The following is a 24,920-nucleotide window of genomic DNA, read 5'->3' as shown; positions in this document are numbered from 1 at the left end:
CTGAATTGAGGAAAATCTCCTTTCCGTGGCCCCTTCTCCAGATGTTTGTCTTTCGGCAGCGATGCAGGATTAACCCAGCCGCAGGAGAAGCAAGCGGTGTGCCCGAAACCAGCCCCCGCCACCCCAAACGGGCAAGGGGTGCGTGTGCCTGCCCCCGGGCTGGGGGGCAGAGCTCTGAGCCCCCAGGGCCAGCTCCACCAGAGGCACTGCATCCAGCACAGGGCTTCAGGCTGCTCCCTGCACCCCAAAACCCTCCCTCCCATGCTCTGCTCGGGGGGCAGGTCCCCCCTTTCCTCTGGTCCCAGCAAGGGCTCTGCCGCCCAGCAGGGCCAGCACAGCAGCACGAGCCAACCTGCCCGGCCAGCACATTCACCAACAGCTCCATCAAAGTTTAATTATGATTAATAAAAGGATTGCAGCTGCAGCTTGGGTTTCGAAATAATAAAACTCATTTCTGCAGCCATTCCAAGAATGACTTGACTTCACCGTTCTTTGCAATTCAAACATTAGCTCCAAGCAGCACCCAGCGGCAGGAGCAGCGCGCTCTCTACCTGATAAAGCAGAGCCTTAAGATTTGTAACGTGAACTGGCTACATTTAGCCAGCATACCAAAGCAAGAACGTTTATTATTAAGAGAAAACAATATACTAATTTTCAAGAACTGTCTTTCACTACACAGAACTAGTGGAAAAAGCAAAACAGTAAAAGCTCCTGACCTGGGTTACAAGGGATGGGAGCACAGCCAGTTCTGAACAACACAGCCCATGCAGAGTCACAGAACAGTTTGGGCTCAAAGGGACCTTAGAGACGATCAAGTTCCACCCCTGCCATGCGCAGGGACCTTCCTGCCTCCCCCCAGCCCAGGCTGCCCAGAGCCCCATCCAGCCTGGCCCAGAACACCCCAGGGATGGTGCATCCACAGCCGCTCCAGGCCACACCACCTCCATGGGGAACAACTTCTTCCTTATATCTAAGCTAAATCTCCCCTCTTTCAGTTTAAAGCCATTATCCCTTACCCTGTCACAACATGCCCTTACGTTCTCCTTTTTCCTCCTTTTCAAAAACAGGAGTTAGGTTTCCCCTTTTCCAGTCAATGGGAACTTCCACAGCACCTCAGATATGATGGATGGGGCTTCACACTTGGTCCACCAGTTCCCTCTGGACCTGCAGATGCATCTCCTCAGGTCCCATGGGTTTGTGCACCTTCAGGTTCCTTAGGCAGTCTCAAATCTGATCCTACAGCAGGTAGTTCTTCATCCCCAGCCCCTGCCTTTGCCTCTGGGACCTGGGCTCTGCAACTACAGCACCCCCAGTGAAGACCGATTAAAAAAAACCTCAGCAAGTCCCTCAGCCTTCTCGCTACCCCAGGTACACAGCCCTCCTACTTCTTTCTGCAGACAGCCCATGTTTTCCCTGGGTTCAGCACCAGCACACCTATGGAAGCTTTTCTTGTTACCCAAAATAATGCAACTAGATGAATATCACCTATAAAGCCACCTGTTCATAACGTCAGTGTATGATTATTAAGAGTAGCCTAATTATTGTTACTATTTGTGTATACAACAGCAGCCCAGAAGCCATAACCTCCCCACGTTTGCAGCTACGACCACAAAACAGCTATTGCTGCTGCCCTGAACAGCAAATAAAATAACATCTATTTTCTCTCAAATGAAGTATTATGAGTGCACATTCAAATTTTGAGCAAGAGCCCCCACCAGGTTTAGTCTCTATCTGTTGTATTCCAGCACGGCCGAGCCGCCGCAGACAAAGGTGCTGGAGCTGCCGCCGGGCAGCCCCCTCAGACCTCCCCGCGGAACCCGGCTCCTGCGCCCCACGTTACAGGGCGAAGGAAAACTCGACTATTAACTTCAGAATTCTTTGCACAGGAAGCAGCTAAAAAGCCCCTCATAACTGAAATAAAATGCGGTCATCTTGACGTACATAACCTTTTGCCTTGGGTTATTTTTAGAATTTAAGTTGCCATAACAACAAAGAGTATTTTACCATGTAGTGTATGCTGAAATGAGTTTGTTCTCCCTTGTAGCGCACAGCGGCACCCTGAGCACCACCCGTGCCCCCAAGGGGAGAGAAGCTCCCCGCTCCAGCCCAGGGTCAGACCCAGAACCACGGCTACAGGAACCCAGGACACACAGCGTCAGACACACAGACAGAAAAGCAGCCAGAGCAGCAGATGCTGCAGCCCCATCAGCCCAGCTGCTTTCTGGGCTGCAGTAACCACTGCACAGCCCCCACACCCCTGTCCAAGCACCCTAGAGGAGCTCTTACCTGCACCCAGCAGCCCCTCCAGCAGCAAAGGACACTCAGAAGCAAAGCAAGACCTAGGCTGGCTGCACCCTTAAGAGGCTGTGGGGATGGGACACACCTGTGGAGATGGGGCACACCTGTGGGGATGGGGCACACCTGTGGGGACAGGGCACATCCATGGGGATGGGGCACACCTGGCCTGCTCAGGCAGCTGGACTAGGTGATTGTTATAGGTGCCTTCCAACCAAAACATTCCATTCCATTCCGTTCCATGTGAACGGGGCACACCAGCAGCAATTGTGACGCTGGGTGCTGTCACTGGAGCTGTCGGTGCAGCCAGCGCGTTGGGCTCAGCAGCGGGTCCCCGCTTGCTGTCCTGCCCCAGTTTCCAGGGCCTCATCCCCCATCTGCCCACTCCAGTTGCGCATGACCTGTTGAATATATATTTTTGCCAGCACACGCAGCAGAGCGGGGGCAGAGCTGGGCAGGGCTCAGCTCTAACCCGTCAATGGGCTCCATTCCTGATCCTGCGAGTGCAGGGGCTGTGGGGGGGTCTGCAGCCCTGGGGTCGCAGCAGCAGCGGAGCCTCCTCACCATTACTCATGTGTAAACTGCGTATTATTCAAAAACATGTTTGATCTGAAATACATTTCTTCTGCTTAAACAGTACTGTGCTTCCCCAGAGCTGCCTGATCACCAGGTAACTGACAGAAAGCAGCTGTGGATGCTGAACCCAGCTCAGATAGCTGAGTGATTGCTAAACACAGTTTTTAAATGTTTGCAAACGTTTACTCTCTTCTGCATACCTTTTTTCCAGCAAAAACTGACAGCGTTCTTTTTAAACAAAACAAATGAGGCAGTGGCAGCAGGTGAGCGCTCCTGGGCGCTCCTGCCGCTTCCAGACCATGTGGAAATCTGTGTGACTGCAGCTCCTGCAAGCCACGGGGCTCCAGGCACACACAGGGACACCTGGCCCAGCGCGGCCGAAGGGAGCACACATCATGGACAACCAGCGGACGGGCTTTAATTAAAACCAGTGATCAGAGTTTTAAGCATAGAAAATACTGGTCTTCTCCAAAATTATTTGCTCTGCTTGAAAGCTAATGCTCTACTTTAAGTCTGCTTTTATATGTCTTTTGGACTCGAATTACGGCACATTAATTATGGCCAGAGGCAACGAAGTGGTGTTATTCCTTTATGAAGAGTATGGAGAAATTCAGTTAAAAATAGCGTGTAAGGCAGCGCTGCCAGGCTCAGGCGTTTTCCTGCCTCTGCTGGATTTCTGGTTTCCATAACCAAGGAGGAATTTGCTCACAGAACATATGGAATTTTTATATTACTCAGCATAATTAAGTGTAACCAGTTAAACGATGGCAGCGACTGTGGAGGTCACTAGAACAGCCATTAACTTTTCCCTGCTAAGTGACGTGGCAGGTGGCCAAAATACCATTATTGTCCTTCCCCCCCCCCCCCCTTTTTTTTTAGTGTGGTTACACAGAATTTTAAGCTTCCATTGGAAAGGACGAGCACATAACACCCGCACACCCGCATGCTGTGCAGCTGCGTTCCCAGCAAGAGACAAACATGCTGCAAGATCCGAAATCAGAGCCAGAGCCCCAGCCTGAGTGATCCACTGAGCTCTGGTGGGACCTGGTGCCGCCTGCAGACATGGCTGAGCTTTAGTCGGCAGGACAGGAGAGCAGAAGCACCCACACCTGCCACCCCCTTTGGAAGAGGAATGGAGTTTGCTCTAAGACCTGAAGCTATACAGCAAATGGGAACTTTGGAGAACTCACAGAGGAAAGCAGGGATTTATTCTCTGTGCTCTGACATGTTAGAAAGTGTTCTGAACCAGCAGCGCCGCGCTGCCCCGTGTCCCCGAAGCGCCCGTGTGGCCCCGCTGCAAGGGCGGGCTCAGGGCACCGAGCTGACCCAGAGCAGCCCGGGACCGGTGTCGCGGGCCGGCCGCTCCCCAGCCCGGCCCGGGACCAGCGGATCCCCCGGACCAGCGGACCTCCGGGACCAACGGATCCCCGGGCCAGCGGACCCCCCGGGACCAGCGGATACCCGGGCCAGCGGAGCCGGCAGCAGCTCCGAGACTCCGTGTGCACAGATTGCCATCTAGTGGCCCGGGAACACGGGCGTCCAGGGCTTTGCTCGCTCGTTTAGTTCCCGGGGATGCTGATCGAGCCCAAATATTGGTGGAGGGGGCTCTGAAATGCTCTTGCTTTCCCCCCTTGCCTGGGACGAAGCCTTTGCCACGGCGAGCAGCAGGTTGGGAGGTCAAATTGTATTTGCTCTGCCTTCTCCCCTTGTTAATCCTATGTTTTAAGTTTTCAGGATGTTTTGGCTGGGAAGTAAGGCCAAAGGGCGACTTTGGGAGGAAGGTTCGTTATTGGTGCTGTTTCTCCTGGGTGCAATACAGATTGCAGGTCAGGGATGCTCTGCCCGTGCTCACACCTTACACCAGGAGATTCAAGGAAACCTCAGTGGCCTTGTCAAAGCCCCAGGTGTGCAGGAACCCGCAGGACGCTCCGTTTTCCAGCAGCCGGCTTGAATTCAACAGCAGCACTGGGTCAGCCCAGCGGGAGCTCCCAATGCGGCTGGCACGGGGACTCCTGCCACAGGGACACTGGACGTGCTGCTGTGACCCCTGCTCTGCAGCCTCCTCTGCCTTGGAAACGTTCATCCCCTGGGCTCTCTCCTGTGGGGCCTTTGCGGTCACGGGGTGACTCATCTGACCCTTATGGTACTTGCGTTGAGATAAGAAAAGTGCCTTATTTACTGATATGTCTACATCTGCATTACAGATATCTGTCTGATCAGGTGAAGCCCACAGCAGATGGGTTGAAATAAAGGCTGAAACCAGTGAGAAATATTGAGAACTGCAGCAATATAAATACCGCCGTTACTAATCATTTATTGGTTCAGAGAATGATGCAGACAAGTTATTGATAATGGTATAGATTAATAAGCAAAAGGGGTTTTTTTGTTCTGGTTCTTTTTCCCAGCAGAGCTGAGCTGTGGTTATGCTTTGCCTGTTTAGTGTCCTCTAGACAAATAGTTCCCCATCTCCATGTCTCAGTTTCTCCCTCTGTGATATAGAGATGATAATAATTAGCCAGCTTCTTAGTAAACTGGATTGACTGAGACTGGTAAGAGGAGAAAAGGCACATTATAGTGGGAGAAAACTGAAGCAGAATTATAATCCATGAAAATGAAAGAATTATAATCCATGAAGCCTTATTGGCTTTCTAAGCTCCATCAAGTGCTGCATTCATGCATTACTCTCATGCTTGAGAGTCAACACGTGCCAAGGTGCATCACCTGGAGATTTGCCACCTCGCTTAGCCGCAGACTGCAAATAAAGGAAACCTGATGATACGTGAACAGAGCCTCGAGGGCCCTTGCTGGCCAAGGGCAGCAGCTTCTGCCCAGCGTGACCGGGTCCCAGCCTGCCGTGTGCTGTGCAGGGCGCCCGCCCCGCACCACCAGCAGCGTTACTCCCGGGTTGCGAGGGGCCGGAGCGCTGGCCGTGCTGTAAATCACGCGTGGGGATGACGGGGGAAAACTCACCATGAGACATCCTGGCAGCAGTGCGGAGGGGATTGCGATAGTGTGCAAGTGCGGGCCAAGGCTGCTAATCCTGCCAAAGGATCTTGGAAGAAACCAGCGGCGTTTCTGTATCTCGCAAACCCATGTCTATCCAGCACACTCCATACCCTTGTTCATATAGCAGTTCTCCAGCTTCTTGCGATGGTGAGTGTATTAATCAAGGGTTATATGGAAAAGAAAACAGGACCATAGCAACCAGACTAACACAGCCGGGTGGTATCTAAACATCAAGTCCATATACACAAGAGTGAAGAGTGAAGTGAGTTGTTTGGGGGATTATACTTCAGGTTTCCATGGAAAAAACTCCTGTAGAACACGCTTCCACCCTAATTACTGTGTAAACTGAAGAGAGGTTTCAGGGCTTCAGCTTGATGTTTTTAATGAGTATTATCCAGCTGCTGCCAGCACTTCACAGTGTCAAAATTTAGCTCAGCTGTATTTTCTCCAGGGTCTAAAATTCTGCCTGTATTTGCTTTGAAAATAGAGAAGGAACAAGAAGTGGTCTCTGCCGTTATTCAGTCATCTGCCTGGCAATCCAGAGTGAAAACAAGCAAACAAATGTGCTGGAGGCAGCCGCGGGGAGAGAGCTGGATGTGACTGCTCCAGCGCTACTTACAGCAGGAAAACATTAGTATCTCCTCAAAAATGCTGCACACACGAAGAACATGCAGACTCACTTGTACAGACAGAATAATCAGAAAGAAAGAGGAGCAAAAATCCCTAAGAATCAGCGAAGCGAATAAATTAAGGATTGTGGAAGAGCATTCCATAGCTGCATCCCCAGCTGCATCCCATGGGAGCATCCCCGGCTGCATCCCCAGGAGCATCCCCTGGGAGCATCTCCGGCTGCATCCTCAGCTGCATCCCATGGGAGCCTCCTCAGCTGCATCCCATGGGAGCATCCCCATCTGCTCGCACACCCCGTGCCGGGATCCCGCTCCAGCCTGGCGTCGTGCAGGGCTCGGTATCACGACAGGGGAGAGGAGTGTAGGGTGATGGGTTTTCAGGGTAGAATTTACTACAGATCGCCACGTCCACTATGTACACTGTGATGATTTATCCATAGGGGGAAAAGCCAAAAAATACTCCCAACCGAACCATGCTCCTGACTCTTACACTTAACTTCATCGCGAGGGAATGTGGTTTTCCCTTCTCTTATCCTGTGTTTTTCATCATCATTTGTCAGATATACTACAACCCACTATTTACCTCATTCTGAACCTCTGAGATGTTTTGTGGCTTTATTGCCTCCCGGTGTTCTCTGAATAAATCCCTGTGTATTTGCAAGACAAGGTGAGAAGCGCTGGCAGTGGCAGGTGGAGCACATCACCCCGGTCCATAGGTGCCCGTGTTCTGGCACTCGGTTGCAGCATAACCTGCGCCAAACCTGCACCTGGGGCCAGCGGCGAGCGCCGGGGGAGCCCAGCACTGCCCAGCGTGGAGACAGGAGGATCACTTGCAAATTTAAGCTCTACCATGGCTATACATCCGAAACAAACATAAGAATAGATTTGAGGCAGAATTAGGCTATTTAAGCTCAATTAAAGCTCAGAGAGAACATTAAGATCTTCATAGCACACGAATTAAGATCACTTGATTGCTGCAAATTTTTTCCAAATTAACAGTGGTGGGAAGGAATGAAGAATTAATCCAGCGATGTGGGCTTGGACCAATCAATCATTTATGATTATGATCTTGTCTTTTGTCAATATGCATGTTTAAAATTTAATTCTGATGCTTTATTCAGATATGACAACGAAATCAACAGAGATTAACAAGTGAAATGAGACAGAGAGGCCTGTTCAGTTAAGAACCAAAACAAACACCACCCCCACACAAACATTGATGTTTAAAGCAGATAATGTTATTTAAACATTAAATAAGTGAACACAAACTACCCCATGGCAGTGAAACCGTTATCTTGATTGTGTACACATGTGCATGGATAAACGCATTCAGTGTAGAAGATCCTGGAATTAAGTTCCGTGCGCCTCTGGGAAAGCCGTGGCTGACACAGGACGGGCAATTCCCAACCTCCAGATCAACCCGACTGCTGCATGGTAGCTGAGTACATGTAGTTCAGATGAAAGGATTTAGAGTATGAGAATTCCAGGAGAGTATAAAACGGCCAGAGAAGGCGTTAGAGCCGATTGCAGCTCACCAAGCACGTGTTCTCACCGAACCCTTGCTACTGAAATCCATAGCCACAGCTTGCTTCTTCATCTGAGATTAGACTCACAGATCCCTCTCATTCTTTAGCTTTTAAGAACAATACAACTGCTGTGGCTTTTATTAAAATACAATGTAATTAAATGATTCAATTGTTTTACTGAAATGCACATATTTGACCGGCAAAAGAGGAGATTCCAGTCCCAGCACAGCGTCACCTCCAGCTGCTGCTCCCACAGAAGCCCATGGCTCCGGCTTGTGGCCGCTCAGCCTCCGGGCCAGCCCGGCTGCTCCACCGGCACCACAGCACACCCGCTTTACAGCCCAGCAGCTGAACTCAGACCAGTTAATTCCCAGCCTGGTTTAACTCAAGGCTGATGCTACAATCAGCAACACAACTGGCAGGGATTGAGCAAATATTCAAACAAACAACAATTCCGAGCAAAATAAGGCCCCTCGTCTCGTGTTGTAAAATCCAAAACCACTCAAAACCACTGTGTATTTAAAGCCTGAAATATTCAGTGGTGAAACTGTATGTCTGGAAGGCATTGAGAAGGTTAAAATGCATAATGTTATTTTCATAATGCTGTAGTGTGATGATTTCAGCTTCTTTTAGTAAAGATGAAAAACCAAGCAGCCGGTGCTGCGGTAAAAGCAACAAGTGACCAATAAACGAAGCAGCGAACGAGACAACAAAGTTTCTATGAACAGATTATAACAAAGTAAAAGCAAAATCCGTGACCGTCCCTTTAGAGGGAAGGAAAGCAAGTGCTGCAGTGGTGCTTTAGAGGGAAGGAAAGCAAGTGCTGCAGTGGTGCTTTAGAGGGAAGGAAAGCAAGTGCTGCAGCGATGACGGGTTGAGGCGCCTTTTCTACGAGCCCTTCCCAAAACCCCGGCTGCCAGCGAACACCTAAACCCTTACAGGTTACGGCTGTTCCTGTGAACTGTGTGTCCGTGGCGGGGTATCAAATGACACCAGAACATCCTCGGGAACGCGGGCAGCGGGGCAGGGAGGGCGCCACGGACACGGTCCTTACGGGGGACAAATAAAGCGCTTCTGGAGAGCAGGACCCGAGAAAGAAACGTTAATGCCGGTGTCACGGAGGAACCCACAGACAGTTGTAGACGGACAAGAAGTTCCAAACCAGACGATTCTAGCCGGAAAAGTGTAGCCAATAAACCGCCCAGAAACAGGGTTTAGACAATTATTTAGCATTCCGCCAATATAAAATACAGGTTCGGGTATCAGTTGAGGAGGTTATTGGGGTAGGACAAGATAAGAACAAGGAGGATCCACAACGTGCACTCTCACACTCACGGGATCCAAACCCAGCGGCCCCTCAGGACACCCACGAGAAACAACGCGTGGCCGGGGCCAGGCGGGGGCTCACACTGGCCCGGGTTGGGCACGGACTCGCCCGGGGCTCCATCCGGCAATAACCACTCACCACACGGGGGGTTCGGCGCTCTCAGTCTCCTCAGACGGGTCCCAGTCTAAGGGGGGGCTCCAGTTCACAGACCCGCCGCCCTCAGCCCGTTCCGAGGGGTCTGCGGCGGGGACCCCGTTTTCCAGCCCGCTCAGCCCCGGCTGCGGGCGCTAAACACGGTCCGGAAGCTCCTCAGCTTCTCCGGGCTCCTCCTTTGTTGAGGACCCTGTGGATCGGCCGAGGGTCCCACCCTCCTGCCCCCGGCTGGGGGAGGTGAGGACACCCCTCGGGACCGCCCTGGGGGTGACCGCGGGGACAATGGGGCACAATGGGGCACAAAAGGTGCTAAAGAGCCATCGACTGCCCATCGAAGGCTCCGGATCTCGGGGATGTGCAACTGACTCAACCTGTAAATACATAGAAGAAAAATGAGGTGATAAAAATCAGCCATAGTGGGATCGTAAGAGAGAAAGCAGGTTAGGAAAACCTAGTGATCTTCTCCCAGAGGTAACTTGTCTTATTAAAGATGGGGAAGCAGCAGATGTTGTCTCGTGTTTTGCAAGAAACACGATTCAGAAAAAATTACCATAGAGGTTGAAATGTGAGCACAAAACGCTGACTGTGTCACTGTGAAGTGCAGCTGATATCCCACCCTCAGGCCGCACTGTTCACTATCTTAATCAACTTGGGGGATGAAATCCAGAGATAACAAAGCGGAAGGCACTGCAGTCACTTTGGAGACTGGATTGGAGATCAAATTGATCTACGTAAATTGGAGAAATTATCGGAATGGTTCAGATGGAATTAAGTGCAGCACACACGCTGTTTTAAAGAGAAAATGTCACTGCCTAGAAACACGGTGGTAACCATGGGCTCAGTGGCGTTTCTGTAGAAGAGGGTTTGGGGACTGCAGTGGGTAGTTAAACAGGTTTTTTTCAAGAAAAGAGAAGAATGACAAGGGAAATTAGAATTAGTTCACCATGATGTAAGAGGCCACTGCCAAAAGGAAGAGAATAAGCTTTCATGTCTGTTGTGGATAGAACAGTAATCATAAAGTGCATTAGAGGGAGGAAGAAATAGGAAGAAATAAGCTTGATATAATGAACCATTTTCTAATGATAAAGTGGGCAAAGTACTGACACGGTGTTCAGGAGATTGTGCCATTGCCCTCCAGCTGTGGCTGCGGAGGGCAGATCAGATCCATCCCTCCCCTGCGTCCATCGAAGGGCAGATCAGACCCATCCCTCCCTCGGGTCCATGGAAGGGCAGGTCAGACCATCTCACCTCCCCTGGGTCCATGGAAGGGCGGGTCAGACCATCTCACCTCCCCTGGGTCCAGCGGCCCGAGCTGCGGTGGGGAGGGGGTGGGACAGCCAGGGGACCATGCCAGGAGTTCACCCAACATCCAAAACTCATCGACTTGCCTGAAACACTTTGTTCCAAGAGACGAAAACACTCCTGGTACCAGCGACGGGAATGTTAACATCTCACATCCCAAAGTGATTCAAAAGGTAATTCCTTGCAGACTCGGGGTTTTTAAAGTAAATCAGACGGGTATTTGGCAGAATTTGGCCGAGTGAAGGTGAGCAAGCGGAGCAGCGAGCAGCGGGACATCTGCTGCTGGCACCGGTGAAGTGCAGGCGCTGCCTTAGATCTCTGACCTTGTCTGAACCGGGAATTTTGAACTGGGCAGAACACTGGAACGAGAAGATCATCCTGAATGTAAATGTTTCCATCTGTGATTCAGTAAAGCTTCCAGCAGCGCCTTGCCAAGGTGTTAGATTACCTCTGCTGCTGACAATTAACATTTGAACTAACTGCTAAAACAATCAAATGATTGACTCGTTAATAAAGTGAAGATTAAATACAGAAAAAGACACTGAACTCATTAAAAACCTGTTGTGAGTCTTCAGTGCGAGGACAAAAGGAGCTTCAACTTTCTTGGTAATTGAACACGAATGGGTGAATCCATTAAGCGTCTAAGATGGGTTTTCGGTTCTGCAGATGGCATCCTTCACAAGTCCCCCCAGCACCGCTTTCCAGGCTGCGCGTTCCTGAGGCCAGAGCTGGCAGCGCTCTGCAAACCCCGGCCCCGCGCAGACCGCCCTGTGATCCCGCGCAGACCGCCCTGTGGCCCCGCAGAGACCGCCCTGTGGCCCCGCAGAGACCGCCCTGTGGTCCCGCGCAGAACGCCCTGTGACCCCGCGCAGACCGCCCTGTGGCCCCGCGCAGACCGCCCTGTGATCCCGCGCAGACCGCCCTGTGATCCCGCGCAGAACGCCCTGTGGTCCCGCGCAGACCGCCCTGTGGCCCCGCAGAGATCGCCCTGTGGCCCCGCGCAGACCGCCCTGTGGCCCCGCGCAGACCGCCCTGTGGCCCCGCGCAGACCGCCCTGTGATCCCGCGCAGACCGCCCTGTGACCCCGCGCAGACCGCCCTGTGATCCCGCGCAGACCGCCCTGTGATCCCGCGCAGACCGCCCTGTGATCCCGCGCAGACCGCCCTGTGGTCCCGCACAGACCGCCCTGTGATCCCGCGCAGACCGCCCTGTGATCCCGCGCAGACCGCCCTGTGGCCCCGCAGAGACCGCCCTGTGGCCCCGCGCAGACCGCCCTGTGGCCCCGCGCAGACCGCCCTGTGATCCCGCGCAGACCGCCCTGTGATCCCGCGCAGACCGCCCTGTGATCCCGCGCAGACCGCCCTGTGATCCCGCGCAGACCGCCCTGTGATCCCGCGCAGACCGCCCTGTGATCCCGCGCAGACCGCCCTGTGGTCCCGCACAGACCGCCCTGTGGCCCCGCGCAGACCGCCCTGTGATCCCGCGCAGACCGCCCTGTGATCCCGCGCAGACCGCCCTGTGGCCCCGCGCAGGCTCCGACGCTGCCCGAGGCAGCATCGGCCAGTCCCCCGCGCCAGTTTATTTGGAAATGAGGGCATTTGGCCAGATCTGCCTGACATAATTATTGGCCGAATATTCCTCTTGTTGATTCAGCCAAGTCTCCTGTTGAGCTACGCGGGAACTCTGCCCGCAGGAGAGCGGAGGAGCTGGCGCCCGCCCGAGCGGCACAAATCACACCCCGAGCAGGGACGTCTGAATTTCACCCTGAGGCCCAAACAGCCTCCAGTTTGGACTCATAAACACCACTGAGGATGAGGCTTCGCTGGCAGCAGCGGCCAGTGGGGCTGGAAGGGCTGTGCCTGAGCTCCAGAGCAGCGCTCCTTGGTACATTCAGGGGAAGCTTCATTAGCTCGCTTCACAAAAATACAGTATTTTAGTACGAGAACCTGATGTGCTCAAGAAAGTATGTGAGCTTTCATACTTACTTGAACAATTCTGTATTTAATTTGGCCTCATTAGAAAAGGTAATCACTGTAATTTATTTGCACAAATACAGGAGATAAAGCTCCATGAGCAGGTAATGTTCTTCATTAAAAGGAATAAGAACTTTGTGCACCAGGGCAGACGTGGTCTGTTAATCCAAAAAAACCACAACCATGAAGTACAGAGTAAAACATTTTGATAAATTAAATCAACTCAACCTTTATTTAGGATGGTAATTGCTAATAACATACACAAGTAGAAAAACGTCTTGGCCCTTGAATTCGCTTCAGGAAGGAAATTGAAGATTTTAATGTGTGTTTAAAGCCATTGTAAGAGCCGGTTACAGTACGTCACCCCAGCCGGAGCTGTTTGGTGCATGTTTGGTTCTTAAGGGCTTGACATTCATCTGGCGCTTCCCAGTGCTCCCAGTGACACCAGCACACACTGCCCCAGCCAACAAGGTGCCTGGGCAGCAGGTCCCAGAGGCACCAGGAAGGTGCTTTTAGGAGAACGTGCGGAACTAAGAGAAGAGTGAAGGAAAACGTGCCGAGCCTTCGGGACCATTCACGTACCGGGAAGAGGAAAGATCTCCTCGAAGGTGCATTCGCACAGTCTTACCAGGTGGTGCTAACGGAACACGGCTGGTCTGTGGGTCACTCCTGAAGCCTGTGACAGATCGAGCCACAGACACCAGATGTGGGCGCCAGACTGACGGATGGCTCCACAGACACCAGATGTGGACACCAGACTGACAGACAACTCCATGGACATCAGAGGTGGACGCCAGACTGACAGCTCCATGGACACTAGAGGTGGACACCAGACTGACAGATGGCTCCACAGACACCAGAGGTGGACACCAGACTGACGGATGGATCCACGGACCCCAGAGGTGGACACCAGACTGACGGATGGATCCACGGACCCCAGAGGTGGACACCAGACTGACAACTGCGGTAGATTCAAGGCTATGAGATCCCCTGGGTCACAGCGCTGAAGCAGCGCTGGTTATAAAGCAGCACTCTGGCAGAGCTTTGCCATTCCCAAGGCAGGGGTGGGGAATCACTATCGACTTCACCAACCTCCCTTCCCCGGTAGGAGCGAAAATACGGCTGGATCCTTCTCTTGCACATTTTAGGAAACAGCAAGTGCTGATGTGCAAAGGAACCGGTTTTGCTTTCCCACTTCTGCTTGCAAGGCTTGTTGTGAGTGACTAACAGCACAAACTACATTATACCTCTCATGTAACATTAAGTATTTGTGGCTGAAGCAAATTTCAAATCCATTAACTGAAAACTGTTTTAAATATCATTTTGCTTCAATATCGAAGTTGCTATTTTAGTAATTAAATCCATTAAAAAAGAAACATTAGAAAAAAACAAACACCTTTTTCAAAATTTCAGGAAATTTAATCAATATGCCTTAAATTATTTTACAGTAACTACAATACTGACAAGCATAACATTTCCAAAAAGGTGTTTTTGTGGGAAGTACTGCAGCAGATATCACTGCTCACCCGCCAGGCTCTGCGGCACTGGGAAGGGAACTCCACCTGGAGTCACCTTCAGAAAGCCGAGTTACCACACAGCTACCTGGACAGCCAATCGTGGTCAAATTCCAAGTGTGACAGACTTACAGATCCCTTGAAGTATCTGTTTTCTAATTCATAATTTGAGTACCTTAAATCCTGAAGTATTATCACATCAAACGAACAAATAAATGAGACCAAATAGCTTAAGAGTATATTTGTTGAAATATAGAAAATACTCTAATTGCTTGTGGCCATTGGCGCATTTTGCTTTTGCTAAGAGGGGGCAGGAAATATGTTCGACTGCAGATCGATTCAGAGAAAACCCCAAATCTACTTCATCTGCAGTTCTTTAACTGTGAACTTTTCCTGATGAAACTCTATGTGTAACTGCAGTCTGCTCCCTGCCCCACCCCCCATGGAAAACAAACAAAAGAAAACAAAACAAACAAATAAGAATCCCCAGTCCTCAAATATCAACCAAAAGTTACTTTTCTAAAGACAGAGGAATGGGAAGGAAAGTACATTAACTCGATAAGCGTGAACACTTATTAAAGCTATAGACACCTCAGGTCAATTGAAAACAGTATTCAAAGTCCTACAAAAGTGAACACGAGACATTTGTTGCCATTGTTCAGATGATTCAGCCCAGGTCTAAGTGTCGCGGCGGTGACACTACACAGTCGTTTGCAGCCGTTTCTGGTCCGATTCAACGTTCCAAGTTGACGCTTTTTGGCCCCCTGGAGTCCAACGGTTTGGACAGTCTGTTCAAAACACGGAAATGAGCGCGAAGACTCCGTACAGCAAAGCGCAGGGGTACGCTACGAGGAGCTGCTGGCCCTCCATCGCTAAGGCAGAAATAAAGATCTTGGAAGCAGAAAAACTGCACCAGCCAATGATTCCAGCCGTGAGAAGAATCCCTATCATCCCCCTGCAAGACAGAAATAAAGACTCTCAGACTTGTGTATACGTGCCTATAGGACTTGTAACTGGACTTCTAACACTTCTGACAGATTCCAAGATTAATTTTAGCTATCTTTGACTTTTTAAATGAAATAACTCCAGGAAAGACTCCAGAATGATATTATTCCATTTTGACAGCACAAAAAAACCCAAACCAACTTCATGCATATGAAACACAACAGCGGTGAGTAAACTCACTCTAGTACTCAGTCCCTGATTTCATATCACTATGACTAATCACACTGATTTTCTCCTGTTTGTCAAATTCAAATCTGCATCTTAAATTATATTTACTTTTAGACTTTATAGGTACCGAGACTTGTCAGATTCAAAAGTGACCAAAACCAAACTGGATATTGTTATTTGAGTCTATGTATTTAAAGGCTATTAATGGACTTACAGATAAAAGCAGTACTGACGCACCTTTCATCCAGTAAATACCTGAAGATTGTTGATATTTATGTTCTTACACTGACTACGCTACTGCTGAATTCCTGATTATTCAATTACATGTGGCCTCATCACTGAATATGAAAATTCCTTTTAATAACTTTCTTCGCCATCTCATAGGAGAGGAATCTATTACCAAATTAGTAAGCTTATGTACTTACTGCAAGGAGAAGACAATTGCAGAAGTGGAAAGCAGGATCATGGGAAGGAGACAGTATCCGAGGACGCTGGCGACGCAGCCGAAGGAGACGCCCGTCATGCTCATGAGGTTCAGGAGGCAGAACATCCCTAAACAGCCGATTGCACTTATTCCATACACGTAACCAAACTGCATCTTACCAGCCTGCACGTCAAGCAGAAAAATGCGCTTGTTACCAGAGCAAGTTGCGGCTCCCACAAACACAGGGAAAAAGACACGATCTTTAGAGTACCTTCATCTTCCCCTTGTCCCCAGTTCCCACATCCCAATCAGACAGTATTCCCCACTCCCTCCGTCCCAGGACACCTCTCTCTCTGTTCCAGGCCACCCCCCGTCCCAGGACACCCGGAGCATTCACCCTGACTCCACCTGTCTTGAACATATTTGGACCAAACTGTTATTCTTTGATCTGGGCTGCAAAACACTAAGAATTCTTTAGGGTTTAATAGACTAACGTCTCATGCCGATTGATTACTTGCAATAATAATCATTATAGAACTAGTACACAAAGACCAAGAAACTGTAATTCAGGAACTTCCTGACAAACCCAGAGCTAAAACCCTTTAACTTGCAACAGACTCCACCAAGTTACAGCACGACGTACATTACAAAAAATTCCCAGGAACAGCTGAAGCTGAGCTGTAAAGCGCCGCACATGAGCAGCACAATTAACTCATGTAGGTTTTACAAGGTCGAAATCAGAACGTGGCTTACTAACAAGTGTGCAGAGAGCACACATGCGTTATCTCCAAATCTACATAAGCTATGCCATCATGCATCTCTCTGCCGCCAGCAGCCCTGGCTGCCAGCACCACCATCCATGCTGAGCTCCCTCCCAGGTGCTGCAGAGAACCATCACACCTGCTGGAATCCTTCAGCGAAGCCTGAGCTTGTTCGCTTTCACTGCACTCAACGTATCGAAAAGAACATCAATAAAAGGCACAAAGGAGAAAGTGGTACTTCCTCAGGAAAAGAACATCCAAATGCATCTATTACAAACATGCTCATTAACTCTACTGGCCTAGTTTCCATAAAGTTGACTTATAAAAGTAGGCTTAAAGTCCCCTTGGTACCAAACCACTGTGTTCTAAATGTCACAGCAGTGTGAAATTTTCGACAAAAATTAAATGCAGTGCCTGAAGACATTTAGAGAATAAAAAGAGATGAAAAATACCGCAGCTTTCAATGACAAGGAAGAGTGTTCGCTGCTACCCTGTCATTTCATAATTGACACTTTTGAGTCACTAAAGAACAATCTTATTTCAATTAAGCTCGACTAAAAAACCCACCAAGCTCCAAGAGCTGCTGACCTATTAAGCAGTATAAACAATCTGAAAGCAGTTGTACTTTAAAGTGTTTCACCAGACTGACTCTTGCCACTGAAAATCATGCCTGATGATACTTAGGAAATCTCTTTTCACACATGAATTTTGAGTATCCTTGCCTCTTGCATATCAGTAAAGAACAATGAATAAAGAGCAGGGAGCATCAAAATGAAATAAAACAGAGAAACAGACTAAATATTAAACACAATAAGAGTTAAAAGATAAAATAAAAGTGTAAATGAAGAAATGAAATAAATGTTCAAATATTTGTCTGTTGTTTCGATTCCTGACAAGACAGAAGATAACAGAGATGGCACAAAAAGCCAAGGTTTGATTCTGAAAGCAAAATATCTTTAAAAACCCCCAACCAGGTAAAAAACTGAGCACATGTCACAGCCATTCCTGTGACAAAAGGGAGCCACATTCCGCAAAAGCAAAGCATGACAAGAAATACGAATGACATTGAAATAACTGCCACGCAAAAACCAGGCTCAAAGACATGGATTGAAACTCCCCGGAAGAAAAGGGTCAGCGAACTGCTGAACCTCCACCCAGCTCCGCATTCTTGCTCAGGATGTGCGTTTTTGGCCTACGTGCCAAGAAGTCACTTCCAGTAAACCCAGAGGTAACTTGGCTTTTCACAGTGTTTCCAAGGATATGAATGCACAAACTAATATTTTGCAATCAGTATCTTACCAGTAATAACGTGGCTCCAAAAGCCAGACAGAAGACCATTGGTCCAGCCAAGTCGGTCTCATTCATGATGCTGCCGTCTGCTACTTTCAATGGGTGTAGCACCGTTAGTGTCTTCTGCCAGATGTGGTCAAAATTGATCCCCAATTCTACAAATTACATGAAAAGAATTATGCATATTTATTTCATTTTTCCCTTTGCTTCATTCTTGGTTTTCTCTGCCTCTCCACTTTGAAACGCCCTCCAGACCCCATCCAGTGGGGCCCAGGAATTGAGTCATTCCATCTTTCCTCCAGCTGCCGAACGTGCTGCCTCCACAGATTGCAGGTCCCAAACGCTCAGAAGTGACAAGGTGGTTTCTAAAGGACCAGGTAAGACCATAAGCAAAGTTCTGGGTCAGCCCAGAAGTTCCTTTAGCCCATTCCTCTTCAGCACCAAACATTTCAGTCCTAAACAATCCACTGTAACTAACTGCATCCATTTATTTCACAAAAAGTGGGATTATAAATAATATTTGCAACAACAGAAATATTAAGTGTTTTGCCATAGGCACTGTATAAGGTCAGGTTATGCGTTTAACTCCACAGAACAGCTGGTATGAAGTAATAAAATACAAACTTAAAACTGCAGAAGTTCACACAAGAACATGCATTTCATACAGCAAAATACAGTTAAACAAAAAAATTACTGAGAATTTAAAATCAACCGTGCACTTCCAGAAACAGGGAATATGCACCCTGCTACTCAGCTTATCACCAAACTGGGAAGAGTTTTGGATTTTGGCCATCAAGCGTAAGTTATACCTTCTAACAGAGGAGGCTCATCCTCAAAATTACTTCCATAAAAAGACTGTGCTGAAGTTGGAGTGTAGGTCTGTGTCGGCTGGTAGATCTGCCCTGTGTACGGCTGCTGCTGCATCATGTCCGGGGGGATAAATCCGCTCTGCTGAGAGTATTCGTAACCTCCATACTGCCTGCAAAGAGCGACAGTGCGTTACGGACGGGGACAGAACTGCATGGAAAACACCTCCCGGCAAAAGCAAAGCTTATGTCCAGAAAATAAGCCACAGCAAACAATGCTCTCCTCTTTTTAAAAAGTCACATTAGACGCTACCGTGCTCAGATCCAGGACAATCAGGCATTTGGCCACGTCCAGCAATTCGAACCCTTATAAACAACACACTGTTAAGCTAAACAAAGTAATTCATGCCATATGCACTAGTACTGCTTCTTGGTTTAAAGTCAGAGAAATGAGCGTTACCCAGTGACTGAATTACTACTACAGGCTGCAGACCCGGAAAAAGGCAGGAAAAGTTTACATCTCAAACCTATTCAAGTATTGTCCTTTAATTGTTGTGGACATCTGATTTGATACCAGCATTAATTTACTATTTAGAATGTTTATTTGCAAAGTCACAGTTGGAGAACAAAGTAGTTCGTACTACCACTTTTGTTACCATCCAGATTTTATAACTGAGCTTAGCAAAAACAAAACCCAAAAGCAGTTTTCCCCTTCACTTTGGCACCACGTGTATCATTACGACATACAAGAAGGAATTACGACAGACATTAAACACATTGTGACATCTACCTACAGGACATGATGCAGAGAGAAAAAATGGCCAATTTTTCACTTTTACACATTCTCAATCGCTTGCTAACAAACCATTTTATAGTATCTTTGGAATACTTTCTACTGTAGTTTTGATATGTATAAAAATATACATTACTATCTTTTACAAAAACCTCATCAGGGCTATCCTCTGTTTCTAAACAAACTTGTAACCTTTTCTTGCCACTAATCATAAATATTTAACTACAGAAATATGCAAACAAAGGAGGAAAATCCAGAACTCCTCCTTCCTTCCCGCATGTCAGCACAGTTCAGCTCACCACGACCCTTCAGGACACAAACAGGCATCAACCCGCTCCACCTGCTGCAGGAATCACAGGGGGCACGTAACCAACCGAGCCCTCAGTCTGAGACCAGAGATACACAAAGGGGTCCTGAGAGCCCCCCGGCCAAGAAACATCCCCCCCGCTTCCCTGCTAAAGCCTGGGAATCACCACTGGCACTGCAGCTCGCTTATGTGACACTGGGACTCATTTCTACTTCTTGAGTGGCTGGACTTGGACTTACAGAACAATAGTAATTATTTTCAATGTAATTAAAATTATTCATATAACCTTTCCTTCAATTTTCTAATCTTTGCTGTAAAATGTAGAAGGCAGGATATTCGACATACAACTGCTTTCTATCTACAGTTGCAGGATATGAGTTATGCTCCTCATAAATAAACCAGAGCAACAGGAACTCAACCCCGGCACCAGGAGCCAGCTGAGGCACCCGCCCCGCTCTGGATAAACAAACTGTCCCGCAAGGATCTGAACTCGGGCTCGGCCGCTGGAGAAGCTCGACCGAGCAGCCCCAGCCGCCCCCCAACACCACCCGGGGCACCCAGGAGTTACTTGCTGTACGCGCTGCCGCTGTAATCATAGGCCTGGGGCTGGTCATCGATGCTGTAGCTGGTCTGGAAGAAGTCTGTGCCGAAGCTGTCGAACCCGGACATGGCGGGTGTCTGCAAGAGAGCGGCCGGGCTGCGGGGAGCAACGGGCACACCGCGGGGGGCAACGGGCACACTGCGGGGAGCAACGGGCACACTGCGGGGGGCAACGGGCACACTGCGGGGGGCAACGGGCACACCGCGGGGGGGCAACGGGCACACCGCGGGGGACCCGACACCGCCCAGAGCCGCCCGGGACCCCCAACGCACAAAGGACCCGCCCGAGACCCCACAGGGCCGCCCGCAGCCCCGAACACACACAGGCCGCTCCGGGCGTTCCCCTCCCGCCGCTCAGCCCACAGCGGCCCCGCCGCCCTCCCTGGCGCCGGGAGCTGTCCCAGCCCGCCCCGTCCCCGCCGGCCCCACCTGCACCCCCCGGCCCGGCCCCGCGGACCCACCTGCGGCCCCCAGGTCCAGCCCCGCACCGGCCGCCCTGCGACGTGTCACCAGCCGCCCGAGCACTTCCGGGGCAGCGTGACCGCGCGTGCGCACGGCGCTCCGAGCCGAGGGGCTCTACTGGGCATGCGCCATCCCGGCACCGCGTGACGTCCCCGCGCGTTGCCATGGAGCCGGGGCGGAGCCGAGGCGGCGGGCCCATACACTGCCCAGGCCGGCGCTCCGGTCACCCCGCAGGGCCGCGGGCGGCCGGGCCGGGGTGCAGCGCTGCCGCTCTTCCCTGCGCTGTTAAGCCTTCCTGGGGCTTCGAGGTTTCGTGGCTTCTGTCTCCCATTGTTTTGCCTAAAATCTGAAGAAAAGCAAACCACTGGCTTTTAAGTTCTGTCCATGTTTCACTTGGCATTACAGCATTACTGGTCAGTTCCTCCTTTTGGTACCTTGCCTGGTGCTGTCAGCCCAAGTTTCTTCTCAGATTTAAATGGAACCCCCTGTGTTGCAGTTTGCACCCATTGCCCCTTGTCCTGTCCCTGGTTGTCACCAGCAGAGCCTGGCTCCATCCTCCTGACACTGCCCCTTTCCATATTGATCCCCAGCAATGAGTCCCCCCTCAGTGTCCTCTTGTCCAGCTCCAGAGCCCCAGCTCCCCCAGCCTTTCCTCTTCACTGCACACGCACACAGGGAACATGGGCAGGATTTCAGTAAGGTTTAGTGTTAACAGAGGAATTTATTAATAAGCAACTTTTTAATTGTCAAAAATCTCTCCCCAGGATTTTCTCCTATTATTCATCAAAAGAAATAGTATTGTGAGTCCTTGTATAAATGTGGAGCAGAGCGGGGATAAAACGCTGTTCGCATGATTCAGGCAGAATTCCTGTTGCCATCACCGAGGGGACTTTAGCCCTAGAGAAGTCACGTTGCACCGGTTCATTTAAGGTGCGTTTCTTTCGCTCGGTCCCAGGCGGTGCCTTTGCCCCCCGGGTCGGCGCTTTGCCCGCGACGTGTGCGGGTGTCCGGGGGAACAGGGCGCGCTCTGCCCTCTGCCCGGGCCGCAGAGCTCCGGAACCGCGGGCGCTGACGGGAACCGCAACGGTGCTGCTGGGGGAAAAGGAAATGATTGCTGTCGCTCAATACTAGACCTTCATTCCCTTTCACATGTCCACATTAAATAGAATCAGTGTTTTCCTGAGGCCAGACAAAGAGTTTGCTAGAGCCACAAATCTTGTCTTTGCTAAAGATGAGCGGTCAGCCCGTCCCTCACGAAGAAGCTGCAGGAGCTGGGAATGCTGCGGAATTGAGAAAAACGGGACCGGGACCGTGGAGACACCCTCATGGGAAGAAGCTCCTTTGCAGCCCTTCGTCATTCACTCTGTTTGTCCCTGTAGTTTTTCATCATTTTGCTCCTTTACTTTTCCTGTAGGGCCAGGGGAGAAGGCTGCACTCAGACTGCTAATTAGAATTTGTTATTAGCCGCCCAGGGGCCGGTGTTGCCCGCTCAGGGGGGCTCTGTCGTGACAGGGTCGGGCAAAGCCCATCTGAGGGGGTTCAGCTGAACCTTCAGAACGAGATGACCCGTGACTGCCACTGGAGATGACTGCATTGAAATCACAGCCCGTTACAAGCCTCTGCTGCAGAACACACCGTGTGGTGCAGTATATACGGTGTCTCCTGAGAACAGACCCCAGAAAATACACGTCTTTGTAGAACGGAATGAAATAATGGTGGAGGAATTGTAACCACAGATATTACAGAGATCAGTAACTGTGGCATAAGCTGCTTCTTGTGAGTTATACTTCCAGTAAATCTATGTTTGAAGACCGAAGATGGCAGCTTTCACGGGAGACCTGTGGAGTGCACAGGCTGCGTCTGCCGCTGCTGACTTAGTGCCGCTCTGCTGAGTGGGGTGGTTCTGCTGTAGTTCACTAGACAGTAAAATGAGACCCAAATCCCAGGCACTAGGCTGTTTAATTGTGATCTGCTGTTGAAACGCTCTTTGGCTAGAAATCCATTTGGATTTGCTTAGATTATTAGAATTTACTCACAGCTTAGGCTGAGCTGTCATTAATTATTTCTCTCTGCACTGGGCATCTGAACATTGCTTGAGGGTATCGAAGTTTCAGCTTTGCAGGACAAATGCAGCCTGGTTTGCAGCGCTGTGTCCAGGCTGGGGGCTCCAGGTGCGGGCAGGCGCTGCGGACACACGGCTGCTCCTTCCCGCTGCACTTGGCAAGGGAGTCACTGAGGAACAGCCCAGCTCACAGGTCCAGCACTTGGCAAGGGCGTCACTGAGGAACAGCCCAGCTCACAGGTCCAGCACTTGGCAAGGGAGTCACTGAGGAACAGCCCAGCTCACAGGTCCAGCACTTGGCAAGGGAGTCACTGAGGAACAGCCCAGCTCACAGGTCCAGCACTTGGCAAGGGCGTCCCTGAAGAACAGCCCAGCTCACAGGTCCAGCCGGGAAGGCACCAAACCCATCTCTTCCCGAGGGACCAGCCCCAGCTGCACCTGGGCTCGTCTAGACGGGGATCTGGCTTTGCAAGAAGCCTTCAAATGGCTCCAAGATGGGAAGAGTAGAGATACTCATAACATTAGTTACACAGTGCTGATGTCAAAATAATGTTACCCAGTGAGGAGCAAACTTTGTTTTAGCCGTAACATTAAAAGACACACTATAGTTGCACCAGTGTTAATAATGGGGTCACTTGAACCAGACTGAGAATAAAAGTGTTATGCAAACAACTTTGGAATTGTTGGAGGAAGGGAAAGAGGAGCAAAGGCTGCTGAAGGAGGCTTTGCTATGGCAGAACTTGTGAGAGAAAACGGGAGTCATGTACAGAAGATGACTGAAAACCGCACATTTTGTGTGAGTTCAACCCTCACACTGACATGGGTGCACGTGAGGTCTCTCTACTACTATTGCAGTACCAGAGACCCCCAGGATTGCTTGGTCCATGAAATTCTAAAGGATTTGTTGGGTTTGGATATATCTATTCTTGGCCAAAATGTTATCTGATGTACAACGATTGCTATCTAAACCAGTGGAACATGATTCCCTTCACTGTCAGCCTTTAAAACCTAGAACTTTGTGCAATGAATTTGCTCTGGATTTGGTGTTTGACAGAAGGAGCACACAGTTTTATTTGCAGAAGCTGCGCCCACACTCTGTATGTTACATGACGGCAGAAATGCCGCATGCCTGCTGCTGCGGCTGCCTGCCCTGCACCGTGCCCTGCTCGTGTGCTGGGGAAGATTCTTCCCTTTGCCTTTTCTAATGAAAATACATTACACACTTGAGTTATGAATAAAAGATCAAGGGCAAAACTGTACGTGGCTTTACTACATACTTGTTAATAAACCTCACTTCATGGCACCGGCGCTCTTTTGCTAGCAGATCCTTTTCGTAGGGAGATTCTGCCATTTAGTGTTTCTTTATGCTTTTTCTTCAAAGTGAAAGATTTGTTAGAGCTTTTATTCACACATGCTGCTGGATTTCAGCAGATGAGATTTTCACTGCATGTAATTCGCGCTGCCGGATCGGTGGGTAATGTGTTACTTTAGCTCAGTCTCATACACTGACCTGCCTGGCTCACTTCTTGGGAGCTCGACTTCTGGAGCTCCCTGGGTGATGTGAAGCCCACCCCACTCTGGCAATGGGATCCACCTTGCAGGGGGCGGCTGCACTAGGGGGCCGGAACTCTGCAGGAGCCTGGACTTTCTTGCTGCCCGGGCTCCGTGCCCGCTCTTTGCTGCAGTTCGAGGCTGGATGGGGAGTTTTCTCTGGAAGCGCTCGCGCCCACCCCGGGACACCGGGTCTGGTTCTGGGGAAGCCGGAGCGCGCTCCCTTGCTCTGACAATGAGTCAGAGCTGGGCCAGAGCTCTGCTTCTCTTTGCTGTGCCACCCTCCCCAGGCACTGCACTTTCCTCTCTGCCTGGCCGGGGTTTTGCCCTGGCCAAATGTTGCACTGGCTGGGTGTTGAGAAACAAGACTGCCGAGGGGCACTGAGTGAT

At 50.1% G+C, this 24,920-nt stretch overlaps 1 protein-coding gene across 2 annotated transcripts; it reads right to left on the bottom strand.

Annotated features, from left to right (window-relative positions):
* Window positions 1-14,527: 14,527 nt before the first annotated feature.
* Window positions 14,528-20,981, bottom strand: YIPF5 (Yip1 domain family member 5). 2 transcript variants are annotated; one of them, XM_080353493.1, is made up of 6 exons: window positions 20,917-20,981; window positions 20,424-20,533; window positions 18,759-18,928; window positions 17,959-18,104; window positions 15,900-16,081; window positions 14,528-15,256 (listed from the first exon to the last, which is right to left on the bottom strand). In XM_080353493.1, exons 2-6 carry the CDS (start codon window positions 20,522-20,524, stop codon window positions 15,094-15,096), a joined length of 762 nt encoding a protein of 253 aa, XP_080209619.1. In that variant the 5' UTR covers window positions 20,525-20,533; window positions 20,917-20,981; the 3' UTR covers window positions 14,528-15,093. The 2 variants fall into 2 exon arrangements, with proteins under 2 accessions (XP_080209619.1, XP_080209620.1); XM_080353494.1 differs by lacking the exon at window positions 20,917-20,981 and having other exon boundaries at window positions 18,759-18,924.
* Between the last annotated feature and the right edge of the window lie 3,939 nt (window positions 20,982-24,920).

Source organism: Nesoenas mayeri, assembly GCF_963082525.1.
Source record: "Nesoenas mayeri genome assembly, chromosome: 14".
NCBI lineage: Eukaryota > Metazoa > Chordata > Aves > Columbiformes > Columbidae > Nesoenas > Nesoenas mayeri.
Note: the sequence above shows the minus strand (reverse complement) of the source record. Positions and strands in the feature narration are given on the sequence as shown.